Source organism: Pseudophryne corroboree, chromosome 11, assembly GCF_028390025.1.
Source record: "Pseudophryne corroboree isolate aPseCor3 chromosome 11, aPseCor3.hap2, whole genome shotgun sequence".
NCBI classification, from domain to species: Eukaryota; Metazoa; Chordata; class Amphibia; order Anura; family Myobatrachidae; genus Pseudophryne; species Pseudophryne corroboree.
Genome location: NC_086454.1, coordinates 152,555,809 through 152,582,250, shown reverse-complemented (window position 1 = coordinate 152,582,250; position 26,442 = coordinate 152,555,809). Strand labels below are relative to the sequence as shown.

The 26,442-nt window shown below is 48.1% G+C and overlaps 2 protein-coding genes across 2 annotated transcripts in view; one reads left to right on the top strand and one right to left on the bottom strand.

Annotated features, from left to right (window-relative positions):
• Positions 1-22,156, bottom strand: part of PRDX5 (peroxiredoxin 5) — a 43,427-nt gene extending 21,271 nt beyond the window's left edge. The window contains exons 1-2 of the mRNA XM_063944972.1: positions 22,001-22,156; positions 11,489-11,623 (exon numbers count right to left, since the gene is read on the bottom strand). Of these exons, the coding sequence (XP_063801042.1) occupies positions 11,489-11,623; positions 22,001-22,012 (147 nt within the window). The 5' untranslated portion in view covers positions 22,013-22,156. The remainder of the gene's footprint in view (positions 1-11,488; positions 11,624-22,000) is intronic.
• A 72-nt stretch (positions 22,157-22,228) lies between these two features.
• TRMT112 (tRNA methyltransferase activator subunit 11-2) overlaps positions 22,229-26,442 on the top strand; it is a 61,113-nt gene continuing 56,899 nt past the window's right edge. The window contains exon 1 of the mRNA XM_063944973.1: positions 22,229-22,469. Within this exon, the coding sequence (XP_063801043.1) occupies positions 22,395-22,469 (75 nt within the window). The 5' untranslated portion in view covers positions 22,229-22,394. The remainder of the gene's footprint in view (positions 22,470-26,442) is intronic.

The window sequence follows — 26,442 nt, the reverse complement described above, 5'->3', positions numbered from 1 at the left end:
TCGGGACATATAAACGCGTAATGCGCGTACCACATTCAGAATTCTAGAATGTACTGTCAACACAGGAACCACTATTGGTTGATTGATGTGAAAAGATGACACTAGCTTTGGTAAGAAATCGGAAATCGTCCGAAATTACGCTCTGTCATCAGGAAACACCAAATACGGTGGCTTGCAAGACAAGGCACCCAAATTTGAAAAACGCCTTGCCGAAGCTAAGGCTAGAAGAAAAAAAGTTTTCCAAGTCAGAAACTTAATATCCACTTGCTGTAAGGGTTGAAAATATAAAGACTGTAAGAAATCTGAACCCAAATTCAAGTCCCATGGCGCTGTAGGTGGGATAAATGGAGGCTGTACTCTGAGGACACCCTGCAGAAAAATGTGTACCGACAGCAATGGAGCCAATCGTCTTTGAAAATAAATTGACAACACAGATAACTGCACCTTCAGTGTAGATAAACGCAGTCCTCCATCCAACCCCGTCTGTAAAAATAACAGAATACGGGTAACTTGAAAAATGATGTCGGAAACTTCCGAGCTTCACACCAACCTATATAGGCACGCCAAATTCTGTAATAATGAGCTGCCGTAACCGGCTTCCTAGCTCGTAACATGGTTGGTATAACCGATACTATAATGCCCGCTCTTTCTTCTGAAGAGGGCGGTCTCAACAACCACCTCGTCAACCGCAGCCGCGCTAAATAGGGGTAAAAGAATGTCCCCTGTTGTAACGGGTTGGACGTAGTATGAGCGGCCAAGGATCGTCTGCGAGTAGTCCTCGGAGAATCGAGAACCAAACTCTCCGAGACCCATGAGATATCACTAGTATGACTGTGACGGACTCTCTTATGATCCGTTTTAGCAACGGAGAGAACAGCGGAAAACGGTGGAAACAGATACACGAGGCTGTACGGCCACGCGATTGTGAGAGCATCCACCGCCACTGCCCTTGAGAACTGTCGTTCTGGACACATAGTGGGCGTTTGTAATTGTGGCGAGATGCCATCATGTCCACCTGAGGGTAACCCCACCTGTGGACCAACCTGTGAAACACCTCTGGATTTAATGCCCAGTCTCCTGGATGAAAATCCCGACGGCTGAGATCATCTGTCTAACAGATGTCCACTCCTGGAATGAACCCAGTCTACAATATCACCTTGTGGTATGCTGGGCAATTGAGGATTCGAGCTACTTCCCGCATAGCCATGCGGCTTCTCGTTCCTCCCTGGTTGTTGTGTATGCGACTGCCGTCGTGTTGTGTGACTGGCCTTGGACAGTCTGAGAGCGAAGCATGTAGTGCATAGTAAATTGCACGGAGTTCCAGGACCTTTATAGACAGCAATCTGTCGTGATCCGTTTAGAAACCCTGTCGCTGACCATTTTAAACTACAACTCCCCAACCTCTGAGACTCTCGCCCAGAGTAGAGACACCCTCGCCCCTCTGTGGGATACGCGAGTGAAAACCTCCGAACTGAAGCACTTCGAAAGCCCATCATTGTTCCTAATAGGCGAATACACCAATGTACAGATAGTGTGCGTGGCTTGAGCACTAATTGTACCAGATGGCGTATAATCTGTTCTTTCTGGTGTAGTAGGTAAATTCTTTGATTTACCGTATCTGGAATCATACCTAGGAATTGAAGTCGTTGAGACGGAATTAGATGCGATTGTTTTTGAACTTGACACTGCAACCGTGGTGTACGTTAGCAGCGCAAGTAGGAGGAGCATCTGTTGAGATCAAGCGCAATCATGCAATCTTGTGGCTCCAAATAAGCAAATACTAACTGCAGAAAATCCATTTTCAATCTGTAGTAAGTGACTTGCTGATTGAGACTGCGACGGAGCCCTCCGGCTTCGGTACCACAAACAGACGGGAATAATAACCCTGACTTTGTTGGTGTACCAGACCTGGAAATAAAAACTGCTGAAACCAGCAGAGACTGAATGGCAACGTGCCAAAATGCCTTATTTCGTCCGACAGAGGCAGTCTTGTCTTTTAACCCTAAATAGCGGATACATCCATGAGTGGATGGCTGGAAACCCGGCAAATGTAACGTGTAAAGGCGCGCTTCCACAATCGGAAATTCGAGATGGGCTGAGAGCCCGTCAAGCCACTGGCTTGTTGTGACTTTAGCGCCCTGGCGTTACAAGGCGCGACTGTCTTTGTACCACCGCCTTGAAAAGACTGAAGTCTAAAAGCTTTAAACGCCGGACCAGAGTATTTCTGATATCGGAGGAGGCATTTTGTCAAATTTAGGACCAAACAACTTCTGGCCTTGTAGTGCTGAAACTAGCGACGATGAAAAACGAGAAGCAAGGTAACAGGCGGCAGCAGACGCTGTACCGAGATACTCAGCAGCTTCTCATTAACAATAAGTATAAAGTGATCGTCATTGTTTCCATACACAGAGCGCCCCAGTGACCCAAATGTATCTTGGGTCTTTATAAGGTTTGGCACAGACGAATTCACCAATGGTGGATTCTCCAATTTAGATGTCACTGTGTGGACACGGGTAAATAGGATATCTCACTAAGATTTAAGGCTAAGTAAGAAACCCATTGAAGATCTGTTGTTTAGTAAATACGACGGATTAGATGTTAGAGGCTCCTTATTCTCTGTAAATTTCAAAGACTGACTCACTGGTCATTAGCAATGTGCCCTCCTCACTTGTATTTAGCGCTGTGAGATTTGACATAGAATTGTCAGGTCTGCCACATAGAATAAATGTGTAAATTATAAGATCAGTTAAATTAACACCCTCCGTAATAGCTGGCGGAGTAACTTTTGAGACTCTGATCTTACCGCTCCTGTCGAGCAGAGTCAATTTGAATTGCCAATGCTTAACATAGGATCTGGGAATGAACCGGCTTCCTGAAAACCTACAAAACATAGTGAACATGTGGTAGATTTATGTCCAGACATTGTTTAAAAGCCTTTTTAGTCTGTGCTGGAGCCTTACTCCTTATGCAGACAGACAACACAATAGCCAAAGGACAGACACTTGCACGACTCAGTAAAATTATTATCTTAAGGTGTGTAATATATATCTATCTACTTATGGCCGAAATGCAGTTCACATGGGCAGCCTATGTGAAACCTGAACCAAAATTCCCACTAACACCCCTGCGCCTCCGGTGGCGTAGAGATGTAGGGCAGGAATGTTCTGGAATTACAAACTGGAAGAAACAGGAAGCATGGTTAAAATGGCCCCCATGCCATGCTGACACTGATAATCACAGGACAAGTTACAATTGCTTCAGTGTTAATATAGGCTCAATAGCCTATTATACAGTGATAATCACAGGCAGGGTACAATACATGCTCTAGTGTTAATATAGGCTCAATAGCCTATTATACAGTGAAAATCACAGGCAGTTTACAATACAAGCCTCCAGTGTTAATATAGGCTCAATAGCCTATTATACAGTGAAAATCACAGGCAGTTTTACAATACATGCCTCCAGTGTTAATATAGGCTCAATAGCCTATTATACAGTGATAATTCACAGGCAGGCCACCATACATGCTGTAGTATTAATATAGGCTCAATAGTCTATCACCCAGTGAAAATCACAGGCTACAATACATCCAATATTAATATAGGCTCAATAGCCTATCATACATTAACTCTGCCTTTTATATAGGTATGGCAGCCCTTTACATACCTTTGCCGCTGTAATCAGCCAGATTACACCCCCCCCCTTCCCCCTGTACTCCCTGTAGCGCTGTGTCTCAGCGGGGAGCGCCGGAAAGGCTTTGCAGGGAGGCGAGGGACAACTCTTGTTGAGCAGCGGAGGTCGGCTGCCCGGAGCGGCGCGGTTCTCACCCTCTCAGCGCTGTACAGCATTGACGGAGCGTCCTGGACGGTGCTGGGCGGCCGGACGGAGCGGCTGGGGCGGCCGGACGGATCGGCTGGGGCGGCCGGACGGAGCGCTGGTGCGGGCGTACGGCGGCATTACAACACTGACCCACACAGCGGGGCGGCAGCCTGCGCTGACCGCCCCGTTTCCCCAGCCTACCTTGTTGTAGGGAGGCTGCGACGGCTCTGTAATCTTCCGGTCATGGCTGAGACGGGGCTTCTATTTGTAAGCTCCGTTCAGCTCTCCAGGTCATGGCTGAGACGGGGCTTCTATGTGTAAGCTCCGTCCAGCTGTTGCAGGAGCAGTGGGCTGCCTGTGGCTGTGAGGGTGCTCTTTGCGAGGACCGACACGCCATGCGCTGCCCGTGCAGCGGCACTATCCCGGACCCATGTTTTTCCAGAAACTGGGAAGGGATGTGCTATTGTAAAAAGTACAAATGAAAAATTTATAAAATCTTCCACAAAGTGTGGGAACTTCCCACAAGCCTTGTTAGTGCTGTGAGCACAGAAAAAACACTGAGGTAGTACACTGAGGTACTCAGGGATATGGAGGGGTGGAGAGTTCTAAATTTAAATATTCAGTGCCTTTGTTCCTGCTAAGCCGTCCATATCCCCAAGAGTACTCCAGTGACCCCTAGTGGATGAAAAAGAAATGGCCTTCTTTGTCATCGGGGCTTGCAGGAGCAGGGCATCAACTGGGTTGTGCCAGTCCACTGGGGAGAAATGTCTAACCGTGTCCCCTACATAGTGTTGAGCTAGCAAGAAAGCAATTGGGTACGGCTCTACCACCGGAAACTTAGCAGCTGCCTCCAGGAACGTCAAGGGCCTCCCCCCCCGGGCGTCAACCAGACTCCCAATATTAAGAATTCCTCCCACTCTCCAAATGTTATACAGGAAATACGCGTGTCCGCTCTAAAAGTCAGGGTTGTCTATGAATGGAAGGAATAGGGATTTTTGCGTATTCACGTTATGCTGACGTCTCAAACCCACCCATAATTTTCTGACATACCACAGAAGCGGGTTCTCTTTGACTTGGGCTGAGACTTCGCGGTCCTGCGTATGTAGGAAGCTAACTAGGTCTCGGCCCTGCAAGAATTCTCATTCCAAATCTGTGTTAGCATAATTTTCCTGGTTATGTAACCAATCACCAAGATATCTCATCTGAGCTGCCTGGGAGTACCAAATCATGTTAGGGAAGTTCAAACCTCCATTACTAGTCGGTTGTTGCAGTTTAAGCAAACTAATTTGTGGCTTCTTCCCCTGCCATATAAGCTTTCTAAACAGGAAATTCAGATGTTGAACATCTTTAGACGAGATTGTGCATGGAAGGGTTTGAATAATATACATAAGGCGAGGGAAGGACACCATCTTGATTAGATTGACTCTCCCCAAATATGACAGCTGTAAAGACTTCCAGCCCTCCAGCTCAGCAGCAATCCTACGTAGTATAGGGGTAAAGTTCAAACTATATAATAGTCCCGGAATTCGAGGAATCTTAACCCCCAGATATGATATGGAGTCAGATGTCCACGTCAAAGGTAGATTCCCTATTCCTTCCCTAGCAAAATCCCCGGAACCCAATCTGAGTGCCACCGATTTCGACCAATTGATACAGTAGCCCGAAACGTTCTCGTATGCTTGCAACAGTTCAAAAATGTGAGATAATGATTCTGATGGGTTACCTATGTACAACAGAACGTCGTCAGCAAATGCAGTCAGTTTAATCTCTCTCCGCCCTATCTTGATTCCCTTGAAGTGGACATCATTTTGTAAGATGCGCAGTAATGGGTCTATCGCTAGGTTAAATAAAAGTGGGGACAGTGGGCAGCCTTGGCGCGTGCCCCTGCACATAACAATCGGATCACTACAAGCACCATTTATCAAAATAGTCGTGGAGGGGGAGGTATACAGGTACTGTATTGTTTTGATAAAGTCTGGATGGAAATTCCTACGGCGTAGCACCGAAAACAAGTGAGGCCACAGCACTGTGTCAAAGGCCTTCGTCGTGTCCAGACTCAGCAAAACATTTTTGGATAGGTGCGAGTGCGCTGAAGCAACGCTGGCTGCCACCGCCACTCACACCCCTTTCACAGAGTGTTTTTCTCTAACAAAACCCAGTTGATGAGGGGTCAAAGCGTGAGGCAAAATCGTTTGTAATCTGTCTTAAAGTATTTTGGCGAACAATTTAATGTCAGTGTTTAGTAAAGTAATAGGCCTATAGGAGTTCACTGATTGGGGATCCTGAGCCGGCTTGGGGATCAAAATGGTATGGGCAGTATTAAAATGGTGGAACGGGGTGTGATGTTGCATAATGTCGTTGAATAATTCAAGTAGTGTAGGGGCAATATGGGGATGAAGAATTTTATAGAATTCATTGGACAGGCCGTCCGGCCCCGGGGACTTATGCAGATGAAGATTCAATATTGCCGCGTCTATCTCTAAGGTTGTGATAGGCGCAATCAATGCCTCGGCCTGGGTTTGTGACAACCGAGGCAAATCTGCCTGGCTCAGCAATCCGTGCCTCACTATCAAAAGGAAGACTGGAGTACAGGCTTGTAAAGTATGATTCAAAGTGTTCTACAATCGCCTTCGTGCTTGTGAGTAATTGGCCAGACCGTCTGTACCTGATGGCCGTAATGTAACGGGTAGGGCGCCGTTTTTTGGACATAGTAGCCAAAAGACGTCCCGTCTTATTTCCCCACTGGTAGTACTTGTATCGAGAAAATACTATATCTTTCTTGGCCTGAGACAATAAAAAGTCGTTCAATAACTGCTTAGCTTGAGTGTATTTATGTAGGGAGTCCTCCGTTGACATAAGGAGGTGATCATGGAGGGCTTCAGACATGGATGTATGTAATGAACTGTAAGTAGCAGTGGATTTCCTTTTATGTCTAACTACATATTCAGTTATTTGGCCTCTGAGAACAGCTTTAGCCGCGCCCCAGAAAATATGTGGTCTGTCCCAGTAATCTAAATGGTCATCCAAGTAATTCAACCAATGTTTGTAAGAAATTTCCGAAAGTCATCTGACTTCTACAAATAACTAGGAAATCGCCAGAATCTAGTGCCATTAGAGCGCGCCATTCTCTCTAAAGTTAAGGATACGGGAGCGTGGTCAGATATTAAGATATTGTGAAGATCAGTGATTTTTACGCACTTCACCAAAGAACCAGCTATAAAAATGGCATCTATTCTGGACCATGAGTGGTGCACATTAGAGTAGAAGGTATATGACTTGTCTGTGGGATTCAGTAGCCGCCATATGTCTGTGAGCTGGAGGGTGGTCCTCATCAACAACAGCTGTTTCCATAAGGGGGAAGCCAAATTTCTTGGGGGAGGCCGTTTGTCTAGAGTAGGGTCACCCACAGAGTTAAAATCCCCACCTATTACCAAAGCAAAATTGTCCCTTTGTGAGAGTAGACCGGCCAGTTCTTGTATAAAATCTACGGTCCCCACATTAGGCGCATATACGTTCACCAAGGTGTACTTTGTCCCCCATATTTCTATATCCAATATCAAATATCTACCATCCCTATCGCGAATTGAATTTAGAATGGTATAATTCAGGTCTTTATGGAGTAGGATGGCAACCCCCCTCGCTTTCTATGATAATCAGCTGAAATACAGCCGTCTCACCATGGAGCCCTAAGAGAAGAATCCGCACCATCCTGCCAATGAGTTTCCTGCAAAAACACAACGTGAGGACGAAATCTCGTTAAGTGTGTTACCACCCGCTTCCGCTTAACAGGGGAGTTAAGACCCCCGACGTTCCAAGAAACTATCTTAACACTAGAACCAATGGGAGTCCTAGGATGAGAGTGAGGATCCTGACTGGAATTAGCCAATACCTACACGTGGGTGCATTATTAAGTCAGATACCGGAATGTCAGTTATCCACTCCCTGTCTAAGCAAGCAGGGAGCTGCGGATAGATAATACAGAGCGTGCGCGGGTAGCCTATGCCCCGGGGGGGAGAGACCAGGTGCAAACCAAAATAGAAAACGCATATCCAAGATACAATACATTGCTTCAAACATTTTCTAACTATTTTTCCAAACCACATTAACCTGACAAGCGCCCTCAACATGAGTGACACTTGTGTTGAACGTAAGAGCTTAAAATAGATGTAAATTCAAATCAGCCAGGTAGCTCTAATATGTGCGTATAACCGCTTTATACAAAGCGGGGTGATTAAGGTAAAGTATTCAAGAGCAAATTAGGGATTATCTGGGCTTCTGGGGTCAAGCATTCTAGTAACATAAGATTTGGCTTCACACGGGTCTGAAAAAAAGAATGTGCGCCCATTATCATGGATACGCAGCTTGGCCGGGTACATCAATGCAAACTGTGTGTTGTTATCGTGGAGTAGTCTGCAAACATTAGAAAACTCCCGTCGCTTCTGAGCCACAGAGGCAGAAAAATCCTGAAAAATGAGGACAGTCCTGTCCTTCACCTTCAGATGGGAAACATTGCGATAGGAACGGAGAACCTGTTCCTTCATACGAAAATCAATAAATTTAGCGATAACCGGTCTAGGTCTCGAGTCTATGTCTGATCTAGTCGGACCAATTCTATGAGCTCTCTCTATGAGGCAGAAAGGACCCCCCAGGAATCTCCAGCGCAGTGAAGACTTCCTGAGACAGAAACTCAGAGTTGCGAATCACGGACTGTTTCCGGGATAGCAACAAATCTCAGGTTCGACCTTCTATCCCTATTTTCCAAGTCATCTATCTTGGCTTGCATGGCTGCGACAACAGTAGAGTGAGAATCTGAGGCCTGCTGCAGTGTCTGCACCTGATCCTCAGTATCGCTCACCCTCTGCTCCACTGAAGTGAGTCTAGAGGAATTAGTCTCCAGTTTAGCCAGTGTGGTGTCTAGCGCCGTCTGGATCTGCTCAAGTTTCCGATCAATGAATTGTATGTTTTCGAGTTTGCTATCTATCTGAGGCATCAGGAATTTAGATAGCTCTTGAGCCATTCTGGAGGGGGATGTCTGGTCTAATGACGTGGCCATGTCCGTCACCCCGTCTGGGTGGCTAGCCCCCCGAGAGGGTGAGGGAGGGTGCGATTTCCCTTGTTCTTACTCATTCTAGTGTTTATAGTCGGTTGGGACGATCTGCCAGACGAGGTCCTATGGACGTATTTGTCCATAACACACCATCCACCGCACTGCCAAATTATGGTGGCTGTGGAGCCACTTATTCCAATATTACAACCAAAGAGGATGCCTGCACAGTTATACGTCTATAATACTAATACAATCTGCAGAGGAGCAACAGAGCCACCTGGTCAAATATACATCACTACTACATAGTATCAATTATGAGAAACAAAGAACATACGCACAGTAGCATAGACTATTAACTGATAGAACCCAAGATTCCTAACTGGTCTATGCTGTGAAACCATAAAGTTGTTCAATCTAACTTAGCGAATACCAGTGTACTTGTATAAGTGAATTTGAACATATAAAAAGGCTGCAATTAGTTAACACTACCACCAGATGGCAGACCTGACCATGAAATGGCCCAGTAGTAGAAAATCTGAGTTGACCCAAATCAATGTTATGAGCCCAGGCAATAGCAGGAAACCTAATAATCCCTGCAGTATTTGTACAGATAAAAGAAAAGAGAAAAAAATAAATAAAAAAAAGTTCCTGAGGTACAAAGCAAGTAAGCTTTGGTAAGGGGCTTGGTGATGTAGGTAGTCACGACGGCAGGAGTCCTGATATAAATGGGCTGCAGACAATCCAAGGATAACTACTGTTCAGCTCCCTAAAAGCAAAGTGGAAACTGTTCAGGGGTAAGTCCTGTAGTCAGGTCGGAGCCAGCCACCTCACCCGTTCAATCGTGACATGAACAAGAATACGTGCACTGTTCTGTATCATATTAGCACAGATGCCCAAAAATGCGTGTAGGGAGGGAAGCAGCAGTAGAGCATAGTAGGGAAAAATGGAATAGGCAGGGAAGAAGGGTGGTGAGGGAATGGGAAACACACTAGGAGGGAACGGATTGAAGAATAGGGAGAGAATAATTACCAGTGTTCGTTAGTAAAAGAAGAAAGAGGGAGGGGATGACAGACAGTGTTAGTACCTGGGAGAGAAAGAGCATGTCATCCCATGCAGGCAAACAGCAGCTGTACCGATGTTATGGCAGGGGCTGCAGAATTCCTCGGGCTGAGGCTATTGGAGAGTCTCTGTTCCAGCAGCAAAGCAGATGGTTTGAGTAAGGACAGGTCCCTCGTGCCCGACAGCACCAGGTTTTCTGGCCACGAAGGGGAAAGACAGAGCCCCAGTCGCCGCTCCAGGATCCGTCTTCCCGAGCTAGAGGCACTTCGTCTACCACTGGCAGTCTAAGGAGTTCCGTTATACTCAACGATCGGGTAGCCGGGGTCAAGGCAGCACAATGACCGGAGAGGCACAGCTACTTCCCGCCCGAGTCCTGGCAGGGTGTCCTCCCCCGCCGCAGCCGCGTGTGCCGGAGCGGCAACAAGTCCCCGCAGCCGCACGCGAACCGGAATGGACATTGAACTGGGGAGCGATGATCAGCTCACAACAGAGGACCTGGGTGAGGGCGGATGCGCATCCAGGCGGCCACACACCCCGTAACTGTGAGGGTCCCCGCAGCGTCACCTCAATAGGAACAGGCACAGGGTCAGGGATCAGCAGACCGCAAGAAAGCGGCGGCAGCGCCCGTCCAGCGCCGGCGTCTCACAGCGGGGGTTACAAGTATAGGCAGATTCGCGCCAACTCCACGCTGGCGGTCATGCTAGCCATCCAACCCGATGGCCTGACTCCGGGGCAATTCACAACCTTCCTCCACAATAAAAGTATCCCTGTTGGCAGAGGAGTTCTGGCAGCAAGGGAATATAGTTTTTAGAGTAGTGGGACCCACCAAAAAGGAGAATTCAGTTGGACTTTCTATGCAGCTTAGAGGAGCTCTGTTAAAAAGCGGCCATGCTAGCTGGCCCCGCCCCCAGAAGCCCAAATCTAAGCAATTTGACTAGATTGCTTAGATTTTAAGCACAGACCACTTGTGTGTAACCCCCACAGCGATAGCGATGCGCGGGGCTATCGCCAGTGCTAGATTGGCCTGCATGCAGGCTCAATGTAGAACGTCACTCATTTCACCCGCTGGGTGAAAGGAGCCCCCCCCCCACCTCGCTCAGCACACATCGCGCTGTGCTGAGTGGGGGGAGAGATGTGTGCCGAACGGTTCGGTCAGCACACATCTCTCCCGTGTATAGGGACTTAAAACAATGGTTATATTCCCCTTCAAATCAGGGGAAATGAGCTTTAAATTTGATAAGCAACTAAACAATTATGTCTGTCAAATAAACTGCTTATGTGCTGTACATCAAACTGTCCATTGTTCCAGTGATTAAGAAACATGTTTGTACTTTGAAGTGTGGCAATAAAAAAATAAAAAAAGCACTGGAAACCAAGAAATGCCCATTGCTTCATAGAGTTACAAAAGTCTTCTCTGTGGCACTGTGTGCAGTTATACCAAGTACAGCATTTCTGCATTTCTGACAAACGTTATTATGGTAATGTGTTGGCCAATTGCACATGCCTACAATCTTCCATTCCTAGATCACACAGTGTTATCTAGCTATTAAATCATAAACGCACCTTGGAACAGCCTGGAGTAAAAGCTCCTGGAACACCAAACAGTACCCCCTTCTTGTTACCAAACACCTCCTTTATACTGGTCTTGTTCCCTGGACCACCATTGTACACCTGCACATCTGGAAGAGCATCTCCAACCTTAAAGAGAAAAAACAAGAGGACATGGATAATAACCTCTGATGTGGCCACATGAACAATGGCCCATACACTGGTATATATTTAAGAATGCTGCAAGTACCGTTGGTATATAAGCATATACGACTGCTGGCTGCAAGTACCATTGGTATACAAGTATCTATGACTGCTGCAAATACCACTGGTATATTAGTAGCTATGACTGCTGCAAGTACTATTGGAATATAAGCATCTATGACTGCTGCAAGTACCATTTTGTAAAACGGTCACACAAATCATTTTAGCAGTGGCACCTTACCTGCTGGCAAACTCGTATCTGAAAAGATTCTATTGCTCACACCCAGAATACACCATGGATCCATCCAATGCCAAAGTAGAAGATACATCAGATGGGGCTTTTACTACCAATCACTATCAGATTATGGCAGTGGCACATACTGTATATATGAAGTGGATGAGATTTCACACATTTTTGCCACCTTCTTCCTTATTTTATCAAATACTTTATCTATTTTTATTATGCATTTTAGAAGGGTAACAAAAACAAAAAAAGTAATAAATAATAATGCCACTTGCTATATTTCCTAGAGATGAGCGGGTTCGGTTTCTCTGAATCCGAACCCGCCCGAACTTCATGTTTTTTTTCACGGGTCCGAGCGACTCGGATCTTCCCGCCTTGCTCGGTTAACCCGAGCGCGCCCGAACGTCATCATGACGCTGTCGGATTCTCGCGAGGCTCGGATTCTATCGCGAGGCTCGGATTCTATATAAGGAGCCGCGCGTCGCCGCCATTTTCACACGTGCATTGAGATTGATAGGGAGAGGACGTGGCTGGCGTCCTCTCCATTTAGATTAGGGTTGAGAGAGAGAGAGATTGACCTGAGGCTGTGATACTGTAGAAGAGAGTGCAGAGTTTAGTGACTGACGACCACAGTGACCACCAGACAGTGCAGTTGTTTGTTTTATTTAATATATCCGTTCTCTGCCTGAAAAAAACGATACACACAGTGACTCAGTCACATACCATATCTGTGTGCACTGCTCAGCCCAGTGTGCTGCATCAATGTATATATATATATCTGACTGTGCTCAGCTCACACAGCTTATAATTGTGGGAGAGACTGGGGAGCACTGCAGTGCCAGTTATAGGTTATAGCAGGAGCCAGGAGTACATAATATTATATTAAAATTAAACAGTGCACACTTTTGCTGCAGGAGTGCCACTGCCAGTGTGACTAGTGACCAGTGACCTGACCACCAGTATATATAATATTAGTAGTATACTATCTCTTTATCAACCAGTCTATATTAGCAGCAGACACAGTACAGTGCGGTAGTTCACGGCTGTGGCTACCTCTGTGTCGGCACTCGGCAGCCCGTCCATAATTGTATATACCACCTAACCGTGGTTTTTTTTTCTTTCTTTATAGTCATACTAGTTACGAGTATACTATCTCTTTATCAACCAGTCTATATTAGCAGCAGACACAGTACAGTGCGGTAGTTCACGGCTGTGGCTACCTCTGTGTCGGCACTCGGCAGCCCGTCCATAATTGTATATACCACCTAACCGTGTTTTTTTTTTCTTTCTTTATACATACATACTAGTTACGAGTATACTATCTCTTTATCAACCAGTCTATATATTAGCAGCAGACACAGTACAGTGCGGTAGTTCACGGCTGTGGCTACCTCTGTGTCGGCACTCGGCAGCCCGTCCATAATTGTATATACCACCTAACCGTGGTTTTTTTTTCTTTCTTTATAGTCATACTAGTTACGAGTATACTATCTCTTTATCAACCAGTCTATATTAGCAGCAGACACAGTACAGTGCGGTAGTTCACGGCTGTGGCTACCTCTGTGTCGGCACTCGGCAGCCCGTCCATAATTGTATATACCACCTAACCGTGGTTTTTTTTTCTTTCTTTATACATACATACTAGTTACGAGTATACTATCTCTTTATCAACCAGTCTATATATTAGCAGCAGACACAGTACAGTGCGGTAGTTCACGGCTGTGGCTACCTCTGTGTCGGCACTCGGCAGCCCGTCCATAATTGTATATACCACCTAACCGTGGTTTTTTTTCTTTCTTTATACATACATACATACATACATACATACATACTAGTTACGAGTATACTATCTCTTTATCAACCAGTCTATATATTAGCAGCAGACACAGTACAGTGCGGTAGTTCACGGCTGTGGCTACCTCTGTGTCGGCACTCGGCAGCCCGTCCATAATTGTATATACCACCTAACCGTGGTTTTTTTTTTTCTTTCTTTATACATACATACTAGTTACGAGTATACTATCTCTTTATCAACCAGTCTATATATTAGCAGCAGACACAGTACAGTGCGGTAGTTCACGGCTGTGGCTACCTCTGTGTCGGCACTCGGCAGCCCGTCCATAATTGTATACTAGTATCCAATCCATCCATCTCCATTGTTTACCTGAGGTGCCTTTTAGTTGTGCCTATTAAAATATGGAGAACAAAAATGTTGAGGTTCCAAAATTAGGGAAAGATCAAGATCCACTTCCACCTCGTGCTGAAGCTGCTGCCACTAGTCATGGCCGAGACGATGAAATGCCAGCAACGTCGTCTGCCAAGGCCGATGCCCAATGTCATAGTACAGAGCATGTCAAATCCAAAACACCAAATATCAGTAAAAAAAGGACTCCAAAACCTAAAATAAAATTGTCGGAGGAGAAGCGTAAACTTGCCAATATGCCATTTACCACACGGAGTGGCAAGGAACGGCTGAGGCCCTGGCCTATGTTCATGGCTAGTGGTTCAGCTTCACATGAGGATGGAAGCACTCAGCCTCTCGCTAGAAAAATGAAAAGACTAAAGCTGGCAAAAGCAGTAGCACCGCAAAGAACTGTGCGTTCTTCGAAATCCCAAATCCACAAGGAGAGTCCGACTCCAATTGTGTCGGTTGCGATGCCTGACCTTCCCAACACTGGACGTGAAGAGCATGCGCCTTCCACCATTTGCACGCCCCCTGCAAGTGATGGAAGGAGCACCCGCAGTCCAGTTCCTGATAGTCAGATTGAAGATGTCAGTGTTGAAGTACACCAGGATGAGGAGGATATGGGTGTTGCTGGCGCTGGGGAGGAAATTGACCAGGAGGATTCTGATGGTGAGGTGGTTTGTTTAAGTCAGGCACCCGGGGAGACACCTGTTGTCCGTGGTAGGAATATGGCCGTTGACATGCCTGGTGAAAATACCAAAAAAAATCAGCTCTTCGGTGTGGAAGTATTTCACCAGAAATGCGGACAACAGGTGTCAAGCCGTGTGTTCCCTTTGTCAAGCTGTAATAAGTAGGGGTAAGGACGTTAACCACCTCGGAACATCCTCCCTTATACGTCACCTGCAGCGCATTCATAATAAGTCAGTGACAAGTTCAAAAACTTTGGGTGACAGCGGAAGCAGTCCACTGACCAGTAAATCCCTTCCTCTTGTAACCAAGCTCACGCAAACCACCCCACCAACTCCCTCAGTGTCAATTTCCTCCTTCCCCAGGAATGCCAATAGTCCTGCAGGCAATGTCACTGGCAATTCTGACGAGTCCTCTCCTGCCTGGGTTTCCTCCGATGCATCCTTGCGTGTAACGCCTACTGCTGCTGGCGCTGCTGTTGTTGCTGCTGGGAGTCGATGGTCATCCCAGAGGGGAAGTCGTAAGCCCACTTGTACTACTTCCAGTAAGCAATTGACTGTTCAACAGTCCTTTGCGAGGAAGATGAAATATCACAGCAGTCATCCTGCTGCAAAGCGGATAACTGAGGCCTTGACAACTATGTTGGTGTTAGACGTGCGTCCGGTATCCGCCGTTAGTTCACAGGGAACTAGACAATTTATTGAGGCAGTGTGCCCCCGTTACCAAATACCATCTAGGTTCCACTTCTCTAGGCAGGCGATACCGAGAATGTACACGGACGTCAGAAAAAGACTCACCAGTGTCCTAAAAAATGCAGTTGTACCCAATGTCCACTTAACCACGGACATGTGGACAAGTGGAGCAGGGCAGGGTCAGGACTATATGACTGTGACAGCCCACTGGGTAGATGTATGGACTCCCGCCGCAAGAACAGCAGCGGCGGCACCAGTAGCAGCATCTCGCAAACGCCAACTCTTTCCTAGGCAGGCTACGCTTTGTATCACCGCTTTCCAGAATACGCACACAGCTGAAAACCTCTTACGGCAACTGAGGAAGATCATCGCGGAATGGCTTACCCCAATTGGACTCTCCTGTGGATTTGTGGCATCGGACAACGCCAGCAATATTGTGTGTGCATTAAATATGGGCAAATTCCAGCACGTCCCATGTTTTGCACATACCTTGAATTTGGTGGTGCAGAATTTTTTAAAAAACGACAGGGGCGTGCAAGAGATGCTGTCGGTGGCCAGAAGAATTGCGGGACACTTTCGGCGTACAGGCACCACGTACAGAAGACTGGAGCACCACCAAAAACTACTGAACCTGCCCTGCCATCATCTGAAGCAAGAAGTGGTAACGAGGTGGAATTCAACCCTCTATATGCTTCAGAGGTTGGAGGAGCAGCAAAAGGCCATTCAAGCCTATACAATTGAGCACGATATAGTAGGTGGAATGCACCTGTCTCAAGCGCAGTGGAGAATGATTTCAACGGTGTGCAAGGTTCTGATGCCCTTTGAACTTGCCACACGTGAAGTCAGTTCAGACACTGCCAGCCTGAGTCAGGTCATTCCCCTCATCAGGCTTTTGCAGAAGAAGCTGGAGACATTGAAGGAGGAGCTAACACGGAGCGATTCCGCTAGGCATGTGGGACTTGTGGATGGAGCCCTTAATTCGCTTAACAAGGATTCACGGGTGGTCAATCTGTTGAAATCAGAGCACTACATTTTGGCCACCGTGCTCGATCCTAGATTTAAAGCCTACCTTGGATCTCTCTTTCCGGCAGACACAAGTCTGCTGGGGTTGAAAGACCTGCTGGTGACAAAATTGTCAAGTCAAGCGGAACGCGACCTGTCAACATCTCCTCCTTCACATTCTCCCGCAACTGGGGGTGCGAGGAAAAGGCTCAGAATTCCGAGCCCACCCGCTGGCGGTGATGCAGGGCAGTCTGGAGCGACTGCTGATGCTGACATCTGGTCCGGACTGAAGGACCTGACAACGATTACGGACATGTCGTCTACTGTCACTGCATAGGATTCTCTCAACATTGATAGAATGGTGGAGGATTATATGAGTGACCGCATCCAAGTAGGCACGTCACACAGTCCGTACTTATACTGGCAGGAAAAAGAGGCAATTTGGAGGCCCTTGCACAAACTGGCTTTATTCTACCTAAGTTGCCCTCCCACAAGTGTGTACTCCGAAAGAGTGTTTAGTGCCGCCGCTCACCTTGTCAGCAATCGGCGTACGAGGTTACATCCAGAAAATGTGGAGAAGATGATGTTCATTAAAATGAATTATAATCAATTCCTCCGCGGAGACATTGACCAGCAGCAATTGCCTCCACAAAGTACACAGGGAGCTGAGATGGTGGATTCCAGTGGGGACGAATTGATAATCTGTGAGGAGGGGGATGTACACGGTGATATATCGGAGGGTGATGATGAGGTGGACATCTTGCCTCTGTAGAGCCAGTTTGTGCAAGGAGAGATTAATTGCTTCTTTTTTGGGGGGGGTCCAAACCAACCCGTCATATCAGTCACAGTCGTGTGGCAGACCCTGTCACTGAAATGATGGGTTGGTTAAAGTGTGCATGTCCTGTTTTGTTTATACAACATAAGGGTGGGTGGGAGGGCCCAAGGACAATTCCATCTTGCACCTCTTTTTTCTTTTCTTTTTCTTTGCGTCATGTGCTGTTTGGGGAGGGTTTTTTGGAAGGGACATCCTGCGTGACACTGCAGTGACACTCCTAGATGGGCCCGGTGTTTGTGTCGGCCACTAGGGTCGCTTATCTTACTCACACAGCTACCTCATTGCGCCTCTTTTTTTCTTTGCGTCATGTGCTGTTTGGGGAGGGTTTTTTGGAAGGGACATCCTGCGTGACACTGCAGTGACACTCCTAGATGGGCCCGGTGTTTGTGTCGGCCACTAGGGTCGCTTATCTTACTCACACAGCTACCTCATTGCGCCTCTTTTTTTCTTTGCGTCATGTGCTGTTTGGGGAGGGTTTTTTGGAAGGGACATCCTGCGTGACACTGCAGTGCCACTCCTAGATGGGCCCGGTGTTTGTGTCGGCCACTAGGGTCGCTAATCTTACTCACACAGCTACCTCATTGCGCCTCTTTTTTTCTTTGCGTCATGTGCTGTTTGGGGAGGGTTTTTTGGAAGGGCCATCCTGCGTGACACTGCAGTGCCACTCCTAGATGGGCCCGGTGTTTGTGTCGGCCACTAGGGTCGCTTATCTTACTCACACAGCGACCTCGGTGCAAATTTTAGGACTAAAAATAATATTGTGAGGTGTGAGGTATTCAGAATAGACTGAAAATGAGTGGAAATTATGGTTTTTGAGGTTAATAATACTTTGGGATCAAAATGACCGCCAAATTCTATGATTTAAGCTGTTTTTTAGGTTTTTTGGAAAAAAACACCCGAATCCAAAACACACCCGAATCCGACAAAAAAAATTCGGTGAGGTTTTGCCAAAACGCGGTCGAACCCAAAACACTGCCGCGGAACCGAACCCAAAACCAAAACCCGAAAAATTTCCGGCGCTCATCTCTAATATTTCCCGCTCCCTGCTCTCAGCAGAGGCCTCAGTGAATGAGAAGGATGTCTAGGTGATCAGAAACAAGAAAACAAAATCAGAAAATGTTCACTATGCTAAAGTAACGACTTCACCTCAGGAAGGAGAGAAAGCTGCCAGCACTGGTCTGGTGCCAAATGATCTTTTTGCAGAGGGATGTTAAGCGTGTGCCCCTTCATAAACCATCAAACCGCATCTCTGGCATTTGGAAGGCGAGGCTGGAGATAAATGGGCTCACTGGGGGGGGATTGAGGATTTAGGATGAATTGCAAGGATTTGGTGGGACTTCACCTCGCCATAAAAGAACGTAGCCCTATTGACCTAGATCTCCTCACATAACGTAACGTCTGAAGGACATGCCCATTTCAAACTCCCAAGGGTTAGCCAATGGATAACATGTGACTGTTTCCCTAATCTCCCTGCAGATCTCTTCCCTGGTCACCTGTATTTACTGTCTCACATCACAATTCTTCATATGATTTGGGATAGTTACAGAATAGTCACCTGATTCCACGGTTATTGAGTGCCGCATATCGGTCTCCTGCCATCAAGATGACACTTACCATCTCCTATATAACAGCCCAGATCTGTGACTTTGTGACTCATTTGCTAACGCTGGGCGGAGTCACAACACTGGGTGGAGTTAGTCAAATGAGTCACAGATCTGGGCAAATCTATAGGAGACTAGGAGCAGAAGCAGATAGTATGGGCATGGCACAGGCAGGGGTGCATACCTCCCAGCTTTCTTCAGGCAGACAGGGGTGCATACCTCCCAGCTTTCTTCAGGCAGAAGGAGGGCACACACACACACACACACACACACACACACACGGCGAAAAGGGGGCGTGGCCAAAAAGGTCGTGGCTTTACGAGAGGGCCCCCATTTTCGTCAGTGAAGGGGCATGCCCAGCGCTCTGTGAGCTGCTGGCATGCCTCCAGGGGCGGATTACGAGTCCGGGGGGCCCAGGGCACTTGAGACAGGGGAGCCCTATCTCATGGCTGTGTCTGCTGTGGGGCTGGGGACGTGGCCTAATCGCGCCCGTGTGGCCACGCCCCCTTATGCAAATTCCAGGATTTTTTTTTTTATATGGAATTTTGGCCCCTCAGCTAGGGCTAAAGCCAGAGGAGGTGGTCGCTTCCCCTACACACCCGCACAGGCAGAAGAAAGCAGGCAACACCCCAGACCTGCCAACACGCAGCAGCGTGTGCTGACTGTAGCACAATGCTGCCGCTGTTGCTGGCAGGACGGGGGAGCTTCTGAGCTGGGACAGAGCTACTCCAGCCGGGGAGCCCCCTAAAACTGTGGGGCCCACGGTACGTACCCCATGCCCCCCCCCCCTTAATCCGGCTCTGCTGCCGGAACAGTTGGGAGGTATGGGGGTGTGTGAGGGGTATGCCGTACAGACAGACGGGCACCGGCTCACTGTGTGCTTGACCCCCCACATCAGCATACTCAGCAGGGTCTCTCTGGCGCGGAAGAGCATCACTTTCTAGCACACTCCACGCTTCTTAGCTGCAGTTTTGTGGGGCACCTGCTGCTGTGCAGGTTCCGTACTGCCTCTGTTATCTCCAGCCCCGGCAACCCCACCGCTAGCTGCAGTGCTGCCGCCCGCAGTGAGGTGCGCCCAGCTCCTTCACACACTTTAGCCAGCGGGTAGCGCTGCAGAAGTCCGAGCTGCTTGCAGGCTCCGACCCCCTCCTCCCTCCAGCCGCAGCGTCTCCTGGGAGCTAACCAGTCACTCCCAGTCTCCCCTTACCACAGTGCCCAGCAGCCGCGAGGTCCGCGCCGTGTGCATGCTATGACCCCCTCCTCCCTCCAATCGCAGCGTCTCCTGGGGGCTAACCAGTCACTCCCAGTCTCCCCTTACCACAGTGCCCGGCAGCTGCGCGAGGTCTGCGGTGTGTGACTGAGGAGGGGGGGAGGGGGGGAGGGATGCTGACGGGCAGAGGAAGCAGGACTCCAGCCTGAGAGAGCCAGCCATGCCAAGTCTCCACCAGCAGCAGATCCCAACAGGTTGGAGTGGAACAGCAGCAGCCGTGACTCCGGTAAGACAAATCTGTCTGTCACCACTGTTTTGTCCCTAATACCAATCTCTCCCGTGCCCTGTGTTCTGTCATGTCCCTGTCACCCCTGGCCTTGCCCTGTCACCCTTATGCTGGCCCTGTTACCCCTATCCTGGCCCTGTCACCCGTGATCTGACCCTGTCACGCCTGTCCTGGCCCTGTTACTGCATGCCCTCCAACTAACTTTTTGGCAGGTACAGTACCCGCAGCGCCTCCAGACCCCTCCTCAATGCACCACACCTCCGCACCTTCCCCTCCACCACATGCGGCACTCCACCCCTCCCCCACACGCTGTGCCTCCAGACCCCCTACACCACCCGTGGCTCCCACTCCTCCGCCCCTCCATCACCCACAGCACCTCCAGACCCCCTCCACCATCCACCCCCCATATATGTCTCCCCCCACACCTGCCCCCTCCACCCGCAGCATCTGCAGACACCCTCCTCCATCTGCGGTCCCCCCCACCCACCCCTCCCCCACCCATGGCACCCCCGCACCTACCCCTCCACCACCTGCAGCGCCTCCAGACCCCCTTCCCCATCCGCCGCACCACCCGTACCTGCCCCTCCCCTACGCACGGCGCCTCCAGACCGTTGCAAGGGGCTGTGCCTCCTTCACCATCGCACGCCCTTTCATTGTGCAATATTTAACCACGGACAAAGGAATGCAGGTAATACTCCATATAATACAAATATTGAACCCCAGAAAGGCATGCAAGGGTTAAGGGGGCGTAGCCCCTTGCGACGGTGTGAAGAGCGCCCGTAGGGCGCGATGAAGCACCTAGTACTCAATAGAATAGTTCTTGAAGACCAACCAGCTGCATTATTCACAGGCTTACAAAAATATTTGTGGCTGTACCGACAAGTGCAAGGTCCAAGAGAAGCCAGGGACTCTAGGCCTCCCATACTCAATATTACTTTACAGATGTCTTACACGCGGTTTGTGTACGGACAGCAAATACATAGCAAGTGACCGGGCTCCACATTACACCCCCAGTAGGTATTAGAAACACCTGGGTACATTTTATGCATAGTATCTGGGTACATATACCATCCTGAGAGTGCTTTGAACATAGATGCACTTAGTGAGCAAGTTTATGTGACGAGGTCCCTTTGTGTAAGGCAGCAGTATGCCATATTTGTCACTATAGGCTTATATATGCGCAATCCCCCCTATACATAGAGGAGCCCAGACAGTGCACTGCACTAGAACAGATTTACCAATCTTTATATAAACAGTGTAATCCTACAGATCTAGGTCTCTGACACTGATTTATGTTGTATTTTCCCAAAATTACATTTATTTATTTTTTAAGTAAAACTTTTCTCCCCCCCCCATCCCCCCTATTTTATTTATTCGGATGACAGCCTTCTTAAACCTCATACTGTGTGTGCGGTGCAAATCAGATTTGCACCACACACACAGTACTGGTGCACCGGAGGCTGACACTCAGGCAGCCTCGAGTGCACATGAGAGCAGCGCAGGCTGTCCGTAAATCTGGGTACATGTACCAGCAGTTAGCCAGGAGTAAGTAAGGCACAGACATACACAGGCGGAGATTACCTTGATTGACATGGCGCCGCTCCGAGTCTTGCCCCTATATCACAAATAGAAGAAGAAGAAGCCAGCAACTGCACACCGCAATACCTAAGCTGTGATACACGAAGGAGGGGCCGCAGGGGGCGGTGCTATAGCTTTCCCGGGAGGAGTCACGCCCATCCAAGGTGAGACCTTAGTCCTTTCTCACTGCGCATGCGTCTTCTAGAAGACAAGCAAAGAACGCAAATTGATGTCGCGCGTGCGCAGTGACGTTCCTACATGGCTGCGGAAATGGGCGATTGTCGTACTCTGTGTCCCGCCCCTAGTGACAGGTTCGACTCTGTGATTGCCGAGAGCCAGGGAACCCGGAAGTAGTTGCCGTTTTGTGACACACGTGTGTAGTAACCAGGGAAGGAAAATGAAGCTGCTAACGCACAACATGCTGCGGAGCCACGTTACCGGCGTGACCCGGGGCTTCCCGCTTATTGTCCGGGTATGTCTCCGTCCTGTGTGGCATGTCATGTGTTGGCGTACAGTAGCGATGGCCTAGAGCTACATACCTCCCAACATGACCCTCTCCAGGAGGGACGGAATGCTCTGTTTCTGGACTTTTAATATATGATTGCTGGCACCTATTTTGAACAGGTTAATGGATAAGAAAGGTGTTTCAGCTCATGTTAGGGCAATCAAAAATTGAGAGAGAAGTCCAGGAGCAGAGCATTCTATCTCTCCTGGAGAGGGTCATGTTGGGAGGTATGCGCTATATGCAGCTACTGGAACGTAATGTTAAGGTTGAGGCTAGATCCAAGTGGCCTAAGGGACCTTTTCCGTCAGGGGGAGGAGCCACGGCACAAGGGGGAGGAGCTACGCCAGCGGGACAGTTGCTCTAGTATCCACGCTACCAACTATTACCTTTAGTAATTAGGTGGCAAGCGGAGCGAGCCACCGTGCCCGAAGCGTGGCGAGCGAAGCGAGCCCGCAAGGGTACTTTTCGGGTACCTTGTTCGGCCGTAGCTCCTCCCCCTGGTGACGTGTCTCCTCCCCTAGGTACGTCAGAAGGTCCCTTCTCCCACTCCGATATAGAATCAACCGTAGTGTTAAGGTGCATACACACTGTGAGATTCGGGCTAAGCCCGATTCCAATTATGCAACAGGGGCTAGGTCTACATCGCAAACACATAATGACTGTGCTTGCGATACTGACTATGTACGATTTTGGCTAAGTGTCCATTTTGTTTGTCTTCTAAGAGTCAAAATTGACTTGCCTGCGCAGTCTGTCTAGGCTTGCGATGCCGACCGCGCATCGAATCGGGATCGCAAGGTGACTTTCACCTTGCGAACTGCACGAACTTTTCTTACGATTTTGACTAGTCAAAATCGTAAGAAAATATCTCATCGTGTGTACACACCATTAGCTATACCATCCTACTGGTACGTAGTGTTAGCTGTGCAGTGCTACTGGTACGTAGTGTTAGCTATGCAATGCTACTGGTACGTAGTATTAGCTGTGCCATCCTACTGGTACGTAGTGTTAGCTATGCCATGCTACTGGTACGTAGTGTTAGCTGTGCAGCGCTACTGGTACGTAGTGTTAGCTATGCCATGCTACTGGTACGTAGTGTTAGCTGTGCAATGCTACTGGTACGTAGTATTAGCTGTGCCATCCTACTGGTACGTAGTGTTAGCTATGCTATGCTACTGGTACGTAGTATTAGCTGTGCCATCCTACTGGTACGTAGTGTTAGCTATGCTATGCTACTGGTACGTAGTGTTAGCTGTGCCATCCTACTGGTACGTAGTGTTAGCTCTGCCATGCTACTGGTACGTAGTGTTAGCTGTGCCATCTACTGGTACGTAGTGTTAGCTATTCCATGCTACTGGTACGTAGTGTTAGCTGTGCCATCCTACTGGTACGTAGTGTTAGCTGTGCCATCCTACTGGTACGTAGTGTTAGCTGTGCCATCCTACTGGTACGTAGTGTTAGCTGTGCCATGCTACTGTTATGTAGTGTTAGCAGTGCCATGCTACTGTTACGTAGTGTTAGCTGTGCAATGCTACTGGTACGTAGTGTTAGCTGTGCCATCCTACAGGTACGTAGTGTTAGCTGTGCCATGCTACTGGTACGTAGTGTTAGCTGTGCAATGCTACTGGTACGTAGTGTTAGCTGTGCCATGCTACTGTTACGTAGTGTTAGCTGTGCCATCCTACTGGTACGTAGTGTTAGCTGTGCAATGCTACTGGTACGTAGTGTTAGCTGTGCCATCCTACTGCTACGTAGTGTTAGCTGTGCCATGCTACTGGTACGTAGTGTTAGGTGTGCCATGCTACTGGTACGTAGTGTTAGCTGTGCCATGCTACTGGTACGTAGTGTTAGCTGTGCTATGCTACTGGTACGTAGTGTTAGCTGTGCCATCCTACTGGTACGTAGTGTTAGCTGTGCCATCCTACTGGTACGTAGTGTTAGCTGTGCCATGCTACTGTTATGTAGTGTTAGCTGTGCCATGCTACTGTTACGTAGTGTTAGCTGTGCAATGCTACTGTTATGTAGTGTTAGCTGTGCCATCCTACTGGTACGTAGTGTTAGCTGTGCCATGCTACTGGTACGTAGTGTTAGCTGTGCCATGCTACTGTTATGTAGTGTTAGCTGTGCCGTCCTACTGGTACGTAGTGTTAGCTGTGCAATGCTACTGGTACGTAGTGTTAGCTGTGCCATCCTACTGCTACGTAGTGTTAGCTGTGCCATGCTACTGGTACGTAGTGTTAGGTGTGCCATGCTACTGGTACGTAGTGTTAGCTGTGCCATGCTACTGGTACGTAGTGTTAGCTGTGCTATGCTACTGGTACGTAGTGTTAGCTGTGCCATCCTACTGGTACGTAGTGTTAGCTGTGCCATGCTACTGTTATGTAGTGTTAGCTGTGCCATGCTACTGTTACGTAGTGTTAGCTGTGCAATGCTACTGGTACGTAGTGTTAGCTATGCCATCCTACAGGTACGTAGTGTTAGCTGTGCCATGCTACTGGTACGTAGTGTTAGCTGTGCAATGCTACTGGTACGTAGTGTTAGCTGTGCCATGCTACTGTTATGTAGTGTTAGCTGTGCCATCCTACTGGTACGTAGTGTTAGCTGTGCCATGCTACTGGTACGTAGTGTTAGCTGTGCCATGCTACTGTTATGTAGTGTTAGCTGTGCCATCCTACTGGTACGTAGTGTTAGCTGTGCAATGCTACTGGTACGTAGTGTTAGCTGTGCCATCCTACTGCTACGTAGTGTTAGCTGTGCCATGCTACTGGTACGTAGTGTTAGGTGTGCCATGCTACTGGTACGTAGTGTTAGCTGTGCCATCCTACTGGTACGTGGTGTTAGCTATGCCATGCTACTGGTACGTAGTGTTAGCTGTGCAATGCTACTGGTACATGGTGTTAGCTATGCCATGCTACTGGTTCATAGTGTTAGGTGTCTTCCTATTTTTTCCGAATTGCTGAACTGGCCCTATGTAGCTTTGCTTTCTTACCTTGTATTCTTGGTGACCTGCTACATGCTGCCATATTGCTCTGTAGTATAACATTGTATCCACGGTGACCTGCTACCAAACTGTATGTGCTCTGTTTTATTACCTTTTATCCCCGGTGACATGCTACATTCTGCCAGATCCTACCTGCTCCGTATTCTTACCTTGTATCCCTGGTGACCTGCTACATTCTGCCAGAGCCTACTTATTCCATATTCTTACCTTGTATCCCCGGTGACCTGCTGCCAGACCCTACAAGCTCACTATTTTTACCTTGTATTTCCAGTGACCTACTTCCTGACACTACTTGCTCAGTATTCTTACCTTGTATCCGTGGATACTGCCACCTGCTGCCAGACCCTATATGCTCCGTAGTCTTGCTTTGTATCCCCGGTGATCTGCTGTCAGACCCTATGTGCTCCGTATTCTTACCTTGTATCCCCGGTGACCTGCTACACTCTGCCAGATCCTATGTGCTCCATATTATTATCTTGTATCCATGGTGGCCTGCTGCCAGAACCTACTGTATGTGCCCCGTATTCTTACCTTGTATCCCTGGGGACCTACTGCCAGATCCTACATTTATTCTTACCTTGTATTTCCAGTGACCTGCTGCCTGACCCTACTTGCTTAGTATTCTTATGTTGTATCCATGGATACTGCCACCTGCTACCAGACCCTATGTGCTCTGTATTCTTACCTTGTATCCCGGTAACCTACCTGGTGCCAGATTCTAAGTTCTCTGATTTCCGATGACCTGCTGCATCACCCTACGTGCTCAGTATTCTTATCTTCTTTACTTGTATCTGTGGGTACTGGTACCTACTGCTATTTTGTTAAAGTTGAGTATTTAAAATAGCGTTCATCTGTGTAAATTATATCTATGGAAGTGTTTTTAAAATGTGTTTGTGTTTTACATATTAAAGTAGGTGCACCTCTCCACTAATTGTACAACCC